This window comes from the organism of the source record quoted next, unplaced genomic scaffold (genome assembly GCF_019419815.1).
Source record: "Pyrus x bretschneideri cultivar Hongxiangsu unplaced genomic scaffold, Pyrus_bretschneideri_v1 Contig13, whole genome shotgun sequence".
NCBI classification, from domain to species: Eukaryota; Viridiplantae; Streptophyta; class Magnoliopsida; order Rosales; family Rosaceae; genus Pyrus; species Pyrus x bretschneideri.
In genome coordinates this window covers 1,940,958-1,952,269 of record NW_025999424.1, presented here as the reverse complement: position 1 = coordinate 1,952,269, position 11,312 = coordinate 1,940,958, and the positions used below count along the sequence as shown (strand labels likewise).

The window sequence follows — 11,312 nt, the reverse complement described above, 5'->3', positions numbered from 1 at the left end:
AGAACAATGTGCCAAAACCTTTACAAACTGAACCCAACTAAAAAGCCCAAAACCCAACTCTCTTATTGATGTTGGCACATATGTACTGCTGAGAAAAGCATGCTCAGAAGTCAGTACCAGCAGAAGCACTTTGCATTATTGCCTAAGAGCTATACAAGTTTTTACAGTGCAAAGGGCAGCATCAAATATGACTGCAACAGCAAAAATATGAAGAAAAATAAAACAAACCCAAAGAAATACATTTGATTACAAAGTTGTACGGTATACGCAGAATTATACGTGGTAGACCATCCCAACCTCTAGAGTAGATACATGAGGAATGCTCAAAGCATAACTCGGCCCTCGAAAATTCCTCCTCAAGAAATCGTACCCAAAATTGATCACTATTTTCTTCATAAAACTTGATCCTCTCTTCGCCTTCACGTAAGAGTGGCCTAATATAAATGCCATTCCTGCCTCCCTTGCTTCCATCAGTTCCTGCAGCTCCCCTACTGCTTCCCTGTCGATTCGTGGGGTTTCTGGAACAACGAACCTCACTCTCTTCTTTGCCTTTTCGGTAGGCCCTATCTCCTGCAACTCTGAGGTGCTTGCTATTTCAGAGGAATCCGGTTCATCTACAGACATTCTTATGCCGTCTAAATTTGATGATGACGTCCCAACAACTGTCATTTTCTCATCATCTTCCAATTTTACTGGACTCAGATTGCATTCTGGTCTCTCTGACCGAATGAACTCTGCAATACTACAAATCAGATCTCTTTCAAATTCCATGTCATCCTTGTGAACATCACGGTAACCATAGCGTGCTATGCATCTATATAGCCGGTATTCCTTTGGACCAACTCTTCCCACTAAGAATCTTTCCTCGGGTCTGACATGTGGGACTGGGACGGATTTGATGCAGAGGAAAACTACAACCTGATGGAAAGCAGGGAGGTTGGTAACAAAGTGAGAGAAAATAGCCGGGATCCCAGAGACGAGCTCAGTGTGTATAAGGCCAATCCCCCGGACTCGAACAATCCCTAGAGTAGGACCTAAACTGAGGAGCCAGTTGATGGAGACTTTATTTTGGACGTCAAACTCATATTTCTTGAAGGTGCCGTAGTGCCAAACATACATAACCATTAAGAAGATAAATGAAAGAGCAATCGGGACCCAAGCCCCTTCACGAAACTTCATGAGCGATGCTGAGAAGTAGAGTGCCTCAAGGGAGCCGAAGAATAATATAAAGCAAATTGCCCAGAAGAGGCTTTTGTGCCAGCACAAGACTATGACTAGAGACATAAGGCAGGTAGTTACCAGCATGACGGTTATAACAGCCAAACCTATATGAAGGTAAGACATAAATACATTATACAAAAGCTAACACACACACACGAGCCAAAATATTAGGTTGAAGTGGACGGTACCTGATGCATTTCCCATGGCCTTTGTGTCTCTAAAACCAATGGTAACAGCCAAGCATAGAAACATCAAAGTCCAGTTAATCTCGGGGATGTAAATTTGACCGTGTATTTTCGAAGACGTGTGGACAATTTTGACCCTCGGAAAGCAACCCAAGGCAGAACATTGTTTGATTATCGAGAAAGTTCCAGTTATGATTGCTTGACTTCCCACCACCGCAGCAAGTATGGCTATTGCCAAGACAGGCCATCTTAATTTCTCTGAGACAAGGAGAGAATCCTAATTAGCTTAATCTCAAATTTTACAGTCACAACTACTACAGGTGTGGCTAGACACCTACCAGGAACTGATTCATAAAATCCAATTCGATAATCACTTTCTATGATATGATGCTTAGAAAGGTATGCAGCTTGTCCCATGTATGCTAGAATCAAGGACGGGTAAACTACAAACGTGAAAGCAATCTGCAAGGTGAATGTGACAGATTACTTAGTAGAGATGAAAATCTCCATTCGACAAATATAGCTTTATTCAGTTTGGATACCTTGATTGACGTCTGCGAAAAGTGTCCAAGATCAGCAAACATAGCTTCCGAGCCTTCAAAAGATAAACAAGATAATGTCAGAGAAGGTAAAAATAAGCATCCATGAAAAGATGATTCACTAACAAACTCTTGTACCTGTCATGCACAACAGTATACCGCCCAAGGACATCCAACCTCCTTTTCGAGTCTTCTTAAAAAATTTGTACATGTAGTATGGAGAGAGTGCCTGATAAACATGGGGATTCCAGTAAATGATGTTGTATACACCAATGGAACTGATGCACAAAAGCCATGTGATCACAACTGGTGCAAACAAGAACCCCACTCGGTGAGTCCCGTAATGTTGAAGGGCAAACAGAAATATGAGGATGACACAAGCAACAGGGACTTCAACATCTGCAGAAGCAAGATATAATAAGGAATTACAATAAGCTGATAAATGATAATCAATATGTAGGTAAACTATCTGGTTGCTAATCAAGATGGTAGGAATGTGCATAAAGCAGCATGAAGATATGAGGCAGGAAAAAGAAGGAGAATAGTAAATATTTATTGTATTATGTCTTAACATGCATATGCTAAAAGGGAGATGCAACATCAGCTTTGAGCTTTGAATTGCTGTTTCAAGCATCACAAGCTAAGGCTACACTATTTGATTAAATGGTTGCTCAAAGTCCAATTGACAATTTTCTGTTAGCAAGCACAAGAGAATTAAAGTTGGCAGGATCACTGACAAAAGAGGTTAAACAATGCTAATTGTTAGAAAAAACACACAAATGTACAGTGTGACTGGTATAAGGTGATAATATAACTAGAACAGTAGAGGCACTTGAAAATATAATGATAAGATGGTGACTTCATTCTGGTTAATCAAATGTTTTAGCCAGCAAGTGGGTCAAGGCTCGATAACAAAGTCGTACTTATGCATGCCTGATCAGAGGACTCAGGTCATAATTTATAATCTAATCGAAAAGTCATCCTAAATTAATCACCCTTCTTCTTCATCTTATAGCTACATTACATCTTTTAACTTTATAAAAGACAAGACTTTTTACTCTCATGAAAATTAAACTTTGTCTCCTACAAACAAATTTAACCAAATGTTGACTGAAAAAAAGAACAGACAAAACTAACCGGGTGTTGCACTAATCATTCAAATTATTTTTTATTAGCTTGATGGTGATCTGACTTTACTTAAAGCAGGCTAATTTGTCTTAATTTTTGTAGGGGTCCCCTCGATAATGTTTTCATTTTTCTAAAATTTGGTATTGCCTGCTTGTCACTAACTTCGCGTCTACGCAATAGAAACCAAGAAAAAGCTTCTGAAATCTAGAGCAACCGCTATTTTGGATTCGCATCTGCTAAAAGTTAGATTTAGATTCCAAACCATGATTTGCATATGTTAAAAGTCTCTTTGCAGATATATTCAGTACAGATGCAAAGAAATTCTGTGAACCAATGAGCCAAAACATCTTATCACTAAGCAGCTTCACTTTTTAGAATTCTCTTAGCCGTGTTAGCGGTCCTAATCCTGATTAACTACTCAACAATATCATTTTCTAAGTTATTCTGCATCGATCATGAAGTTATGTTTCCGCTGTGCATATTTTAATATCCAACATTTCTATTAGCTGCTCCTAAATTAGAATTTGAAAGTTATATTCTATCCGGATAAAGAAGAATGCAGAGAACATCAACCACATAACCAAAATCCCTTAAATTCAATCTTCTCCTAAAACAATGTAAATGATTTGCAGGATCAAATTAAAAGCTTCAGCGACGAATAACTTACAACGATGCTGCTCTTTCGACATGGAGAGCTCCAACCCCGAAACCGCGGAAAACACTGCACCCACAAGAAGCAAATTCTCATCATTCAAATCCCAATTTCCATAACTTTAAAACCCAAAAACTAATATCATCATATATATAACCTCAAAAGTACCAGAAATTGCTGGTGTGAGCACCCCATCACCAATAACCATACAAGTTCCAATCAAAGCCAGAACAAGCAGCACCTTTTGCAGCGCCTTATGCTTCTCCAATGTCGATTTCAAACTCGACCCGAAAGTGCTGTTCGCTGCCGGAACAACCCCATCTTTTGTGTACTCCGACAGCTCCTCATCCGCCAGCTGGCAATTGGGCAAGGAGCTCACCCGGGCGTGCCGGGAAAGCAGAGAATACAGAGCAAAAGTCCCACCTTCGCCATTGTCGTCGGCTCTAAGCACAATAAACACATATTTCACTAATGGAATCAGCGTCAGCGTCCAGAACACAAACGAGAGAACCCCAAAAATCTCCTCATTGGTTTCTGAGTGGTGAATGTCTTCTGCAAAAGTGCTTTTGTAGACATAGAGAGGAGAAGTGCTTAAATCTCCATAAACTACTCCCAGGCTCTGGTAAGCCAGAGTTAACACCGTCTTCCATGAATCTTTCTGCAACAATTAAGCAAAAGCAGAAGCACAAGAAGCGATTATCAGAAAAGCTGAGAATTTGAATTCGGGTAGTGAAATACTCACACTGCCTACACTCTGCCAAACGTGTTACCTTGATTGGATGGCTGCGGATCACACCCTCCAGATCCATGACTGGCACTCAACTCTAGAAATTATACAAAACCCATTCTTTCAAGGAAAATAAAGAAACCCCAGGTGGATTAACACCCTCCCCACTTCAACCAAGTAGAGAGTATAAAGAAATTTGACAGAAAAAACAGTAAAGATTGGATTTTTATCTGTTTTCTTGTAGAACTAGTAGTAGTTTAAAACCAATGCAAACAAATAAAGAAAAAACAAACAACAAAATACCAGAAAAAATAATATAGAGAATGGTAGGGTGGTTGGGAACAAGGAATTGGAGCTGCAGAATAGAATACGGAGGTGGGAGGTTTTAGAGAGAGAAAGAGAGGAGGAGAGAGAGAAAATGGCTCCTAATTTCCTTATATTTTGTGAAAACAAATGGTAGGTTTGAGTTTGGTTTTCTCTTTCAGCCAAAAAGCTCTTTTGTTCTAGAAAATGCAGAGGTGGAACTTTCTGAGGAGGTCATCGTCTCCACTTGGCTGTATCTGAGAGAGAAGAAAATACTGGGGGTGGGGGAAAAGTAGTGATCTGTAAACAAGCATGCACTCGCTGAAAAATTCTTTTACACTTGACACTCATCTCTGAACCAATTTATAGTCTGACACAGCAATTAAACTGCAACCCATCAACTGTGACACTGCAAGCTCCTCACTTGTCAGTGAATCATTGGTGTTTGCCTGGAACCCAAATAGGAGTATGATTTTTTTTTTTTTTTTTTCTCTCTCTTTTTATTTCCTTTTATTTAAACTTAAATCACGTTAATATTTTATGTTAATTTTTTATTTAAAAAAAATAAAGATAAAATAAAGAATATGAGAAGAGAAGATGGAAAGATGAAGGAAGAAATCTTTTTGATGGGGGAAAGTGTAATTTAAAGAATTGAATAACTTAAGAACTAAAAGGGCAAAATCTTTTTGTTTTGTTGTTCTAGTGTCCACAGGATTTTGCAGAAATATAATACAGTGAATGGGGTGTGTTTTGCGTGTTAATATTATATTTTGGTGTTATTAGAGGAAAATGGTGGTCATTTATTTTGGAAATTGACAAACTAATTAAACAATAAATTGTTTTGTTTTTGGTAACTCATGTTTGCTCTCTAATTAGAATAGTAGCCTACCACCACCTACTTGGAGGATTCTAAACCCTAGCACACGAGCAAAATACATCTCCTATATTTCTTTAGGATAAAAATATAATGCAGATATATTTATTCATCTCGTCACCTCTGTGATCCAAACTTATAACCTTGTCCCTCTAACCTGCTCTTGGTTATGTCATTACCAATCACGAGTAAATCTTGAGCCGGCCGCCAAACCCTTTCTGTTTACAAAGAAATAAAGGGAAAGAATTGAGTTACTAATAGCGCATTTTTATAGATGCTAAATAATTTGCGTGATGAGAAATATAAGAATAAAAAATACTGTTACATTATCAGATATGAAAGAAGAATAAATATCCTTGGGATAGCCAAGAATCTCTCCACCTACTCTTTATAAATAAGTTGAGAAGTGTGTTTAAAGAAAGCTAGCTTTTCTTTATGCCTCAATCCATAATCTTTGAAGGAATAAATTCAAACGGTGTGCTGTTGAAAGACAATGAAGTTCGACTCACCATTTGCATGGAGAAAATTTTGAATGCAACCCGATTATTTCAGGTTAGTTGCTGAAGATATTATCGTTATGCGTAAGATCTGCCTACCATACACAATTTTCTCTTCAAGGGGACGATTGCATAGGTCTTGGTTTTCCTAGCCAAAATTCTGATCTTTCACTAGCGAAAGTGAAGTCGCTTTAAGATACCAGAGATGAGTGGTAGACCAGAGAAAAATATCCTTAGCAGCCCTAAAAGATTAGCAGTATCTAGAACTAAATATGTGCTTTTATTACTATAAACTATAAAGCAAGTCACACATTCTGTCTAAGCAATCCTGCAAGAAAAAGATACTTCCTTTGCTGAGTTTCTAATACAACTTCTTGTAATGCAAGGAACAGACAGAGAGAAGATGAGAGAGAAAGGATTTAGAATTTGAGTTCTGCAAGTAAATTTAACTCCAACCAATTAAATCATATTTGAGTGAGCTACTATTTCACACAAAAATTGTGACAAAGAAAAACGTCCTCAGAGTTCAAATCCGAGTTGAGATCCTTTATGGATTTCTGTATTCGGTGCAGTTGAGCTCAAAAATCTGAATCGTTCAATTTAAATCATGTAGTCCTGATTAGTCCACCTCACAAAAACCGAAGTCTTCGAACGATTCAGATCTATCTCTTGAACAACCCAAGTTTCTGAATCTAGCTACCTTAAACACAGCAATTTAGAGAGAATCTCAATGCTTCGAATCCTACCAGAAAATTTGGTGAAAGTGCAGCACTCATACGCATGATGCATGGATGGACCCCACTCCCCCAATGCCCTAAATGCGTTGTTCTTGCTTACATGAAACTGAAAGTGCTCAAATTAGGTCGAGGACCCCATGGAATCCTTTATAGTGCTTACATACATATACATGCAGACAAACCTTGACCTACCTATAATTTTAAACAAGTCATTAATCATCCACAACATATATAGAAAATGGCCAACTAACTCCCAGCGTGCATGTACGGATGCAGCCAAATTAGTTAAGCCGGTGTGTTTATATCTCAACTTAACTTCGAATCTCTCTTATCATAATTTAGAATAAATTAAATTATCACTTGAATTAAAAAACAAAAAGAAACTTGGCAAATGATCGAAAATTAAATGTCAATTGTTGAATGAATCATAATCCATGACATACTAAAAATATGGATCCTTTGAGTAATTGAGATTTGAAGAATATCATTTCGGTCAATTTTTCAAAGCAAAAAACAAAACCCTAACTAGCTTAACCAGAGCTAATCAAATTATAAAAAAAATAAAAAACTATTAATTGATTGTTCCAATATCCTGAGTTGGAACAACCGAATTTGACTAAATGGAAATGATGACTGAATGAATCACAGAAAAAGATTATAATAATTAAGAGAGGACGATCCAAGATTAATTAGATAAGAAGATATGAGATAAAGTTGTATGATTGGGAAGGAAGGCATTCACATCAAGCTAGCTGAATGTGGAGAGGATGAAGACAACCGTGCACGTATGATTGAAGCAGTACGTAGTAGATGCCAAGGAGGAAAGAAGGGCTAGCAAAAGCATGCAAATCCAATTTGGTGTCACATTAATATTAACTTTCTTTTTCGAGTGGTCACCACAACTTTTTCTTTCCTGTTGCTTCAACTTTTGGATTTTCGAATCTAAATGGGGATATTTGACATCAATTAGTTGGATCCCATTACCTTTGAGTGATCGATCAATTCATTCATTTATCACTTGAGCTGCCCCAAAATAATATCCAACTGTTGTTCTCCCATTTGCTATTAAACTGCAGACAAGAGACATTTATGCTTGTGAAAATAATATTCTCTTTAAGGTAGTGCTAATCATGCGCTTATTTTTGAATAAGATGAATGGATGAAGATCAGTGATAACAAATTAACAAGGATGTATAAGAGGTAAAAATGGATGGATGAATATCACTTTCCTTTCTTTATATGGAACAACTAACAGATCAAATTATAAATGACATATGCATGAGTAAAGAAAAAAATGGTAGTGTTATCCACATACTCCTTTAGAGCAACTCCAGCGTTGGAGCCCTCCCCCCTGGCAATTCACTATTCAATCCACCTAATGAACAGTAATTGCCCTTAATGAACAGTAAGTAGCCCTGGCAATAGATTTTGCATCTTCACCGTTACACTTCTATAGCCCTGGCAATAGGCAATAAAATATTAGTATTTTTTTTATTTATAAAATTAATACAAAATAATTTTAAATGTAATATCGGATAAGATTTTTAATCGTTGTCGGTGCGCCACGTGTCATTATCCTAAGTATTATTAAATAATACAAAATAAATAATTATAATATGGATTTCTGATAAGATTATTAACCAATCACGTCGCGCCACGTGTCATAATCGGTTCACAATCTTTGAGGATAGATTTCCATCAGATTTTAAACGAATGACGACATGCCACGTGTCATAATCTGTTAACAATCTTGGATGATAGATTTCCATCAGATTTTTAACGAATGACGGCATGCCACGTGGCATTATGCAGAACCTAATCCTTTCTGAATCCTCTATATAATCCACCATCCATCTTCACAAATCTCACACCAAAATTCTCAAGATCTCTATCATTGATCTCAAAATTTCTGCTTCCTTATTCACAAAAATCAGTTTCAATATTCATAGTTTCTGTTTCTTTCTTTCAATGTCTTCTTCTTCTTCCTCAAGGATGATGTGGGAATTGAATCAGGAAGAGGAAGACTTGTTTAACCAATCAGAATCAATGTTCAATCAGCAGGGGGTAAGAAATGAGAGGGAAGAAGATGAGGAGCGTCAAATGAGAGATGACGACTTAAGAAGGGGCAGAGCCTCACATTCCCGTCGAGTCATCCAAGCTGCGGCTCAGATCTGCAGGCCCAGGCGTTCCGGAAACATTGATAGAAGCAGGCAACGACGAGGTATGGAACTCTTGGATGATTATTTTGTTTCTAATAGTGCATTCCCTGATACGTACTTTAGACGTCGTTTTAGAATGGAACGACATTTGTTCAACAAAATCATGATTGCTGTTTGCAACCATGATTCTTATTTTGTGCAAAAAAAAGATGCTTTTGGTGCTATGGGTCTACTGCCGGAGCAAAAAATTACTGCTGCCTTGCGGATGCTTGCATATGGAGCATCTGCAGACCAAGTGGATGAGATAACGAGGATGGGGCAATCAACCATTCTTGAGTCCCTGATGAGGTTTTGCGGAGCAATCGAATCTATCTACACCGCTGAGTACCTCCGCAAACCCACACACATGGACTTGGAGCGGCTGTTGAAGAAGACGGAGATGCGTGGCTTTCCTGGGATGATTGGAAGCATTGATTGTATGCACTGGACGTGGAAAAACTGTCCAAGTGCATGGCAAGGCGCTTACGGGGACAGAAAAGGGGCAAAAAGTATCATTCTGGAGGCGGTGGCATCTTTTGATACATGGATTTGGCACGCCTTTTTCGGGGTCCCGGGAGCTCAAAATGACATCAACGTCCTTGCCCAATCCCCAGTGTTCAACGATGTCCTGCAAGGAAAGGCACCAAAAGTTACATATGAGGTCAACGGACGTATGTACGACGGGCCATACTACCTAGCTGACGGCATCTACCCGCGCTGGTCAACATTTGTCAAAACCGTGCCACGTCCGCGGAGTGCGAAGGAAAAACACTTTGCAAGCTGTCAAGAGGGGTGCAGGAAGGATGTGGAGCGTTGTTTTGGTATCCTCCAAGCTAGCTGGGCGATCGTCAGGGGTGCGGCCAGATTGTTTGATGTAGAGTCGCTTCGATCCATCATGATGACGTGCATCATTCTTCACAACATGATTGTGGAAGATGAGTACGATTATGAAGCTGTTGATGAATATGAGCCAGACCCGATGAACAATTCAAGAACACGTATATATTGTGCTCATGACGCCACCGATGACCCCGTGCAACATGAGCCATTACAAAGGGATGGACGTTACAATGAAAGGCTCATTCAACGATATACTGCATTTCAAATGCCAGACATGCACAATGCCCGACAAATTGACTTGATAGAGCACCAGTGGGCATTGAAACAAGCTGAGGATAATTAAGTTCATTTTAGTGTGTTATTTTGAATTTGGTATGTTTATGTTATTTTATTTGGTGTGTTTTATTATTTGGTATGTTTATGTAATTTTTTTATGTTTATGTTTATGTAATTCTTAGTATATGTTTATGTTTATGTTTATGTAATTTTTTTATGTTTATGTTTATGTAATTTTTTTATGTAATTTTTTTATGTTTATGTTTATGTAATTCTTAGTATGTTTATGTTTATGTTTATGTAATTTTGTTATGTTTATGTTTATGTAATTCTTAGTATGTTTATGTTTATGTTTAATGGACTTTTAACAACATAAATAACTTACCAAATTAAATAACTTACCAAATTAATTCTTAATATAAATAACTTACCAAATTAATTTGAATAAATATTCATGAACATGGAAACAACATAAATAATACAAACAATAAATAATAAATTACAACCCAAAGTGATTGGAAAATTATGGGCTCCGATTACAAAAAGTACTCTATTCATCATCACTTAACCAATTTGTGCTGCTAGGATGATCTTCTCTTGCGGTGCTAGAACCACCTTGGCTTGCTATTGTTTCTCTTGCACGCCTCCTTCGCACCACGTCCGCTTTCTCTGACTTCCAAAAAAATTTAGAATTTGGAGACTTCCCTTCTAAAGACATGTTCATAATCTCACGATCTTGTTGAGCTCGTCTTTCTTCTCTAACATGTTCCCTTTCTTGCCTAAGTAGCTCTCTTTCTCTCTCATTAGCATAAAATTCTCTCTCAACAGCTGCTGCTTTTGATGCCTTATCAGCCTTATCAGCCTCATCTTTCGCCAGTTCCCTCGCCAAAGTCAATTCACCTTGGCGAGTAAGTTCTTCCATGAACTTTGCATAATCGTTCTTGGAAGCACTTCCTTTTCTCTTTGTAGCCTTCTTACCTTGAGGCCTAATTGGAAAACGGGTCGAACCCGACGCTTGTTCAGGGAGGGGCGTTTCGGGCACTTCTTCTGCATCATCTTCATGAACATGATCGGGTGTAGAGTTTAGAGGGGTGCTGTTCATGTGCACTTCTGGACCAACTGGCACAACTCTAAA

At 38.1% G+C, this 11,312-nt stretch overlaps 1 protein-coding gene across 1 annotated transcript; it reads right to left on the bottom strand.

The window, feature by feature from the left end:
- Positions 1 to 114: 114 nt before the first annotated feature.
- LOC125474812 (potassium transporter 8-like) lies at positions 115 to 4,983 on the bottom strand. Its single transcript, XM_048578895.1, has 8 exons — positions 4,496 to 4,983; positions 3,894 to 4,383; positions 3,741 to 3,794; positions 2,084 to 2,344; positions 1,949 to 2,001; positions 1,745 to 1,868; positions 1,410 to 1,664; positions 115 to 1,325 (listed from the first exon to the last, which is right to left on the bottom strand). Exons 1-8 carry the CDS (start codon positions 4,532 to 4,534, stop codon positions 274 to 276), a joined length of 2,328 nt encoding a protein of 775 aa, XP_048434852.1. The 5' UTR covers positions 4,535 to 4,983; the 3' UTR covers positions 115 to 273.
- Between the last annotated feature and the right edge of the window lie 6,329 nt (positions 4,984 to 11,312).

Excerpts from the sequence above, each read along its gene's own strand:
- LOC125474812 (XM_048578895.1), bottom strand. The coding sequence starts at position 4,534 with ATGGATCTGGAGGGTGTGATCCGCAGCCATCCAATCAAG. Across the intron at positions 2,002-2,083 it reads TATACTGTTGTGCATGACAG|GCTCGGAAGCTATGTTTGCT; the intron begins GTACAAGAGTTT and ends TATCTTTTGAAG. Across the intron at positions 1,869-1,948 it reads TTTCGCAGACGTCAATCAAG|ATTGCTTTCACGTTTGTAGT; the intron begins GTATCCAAACTG and ends TTCACCTTGCAG.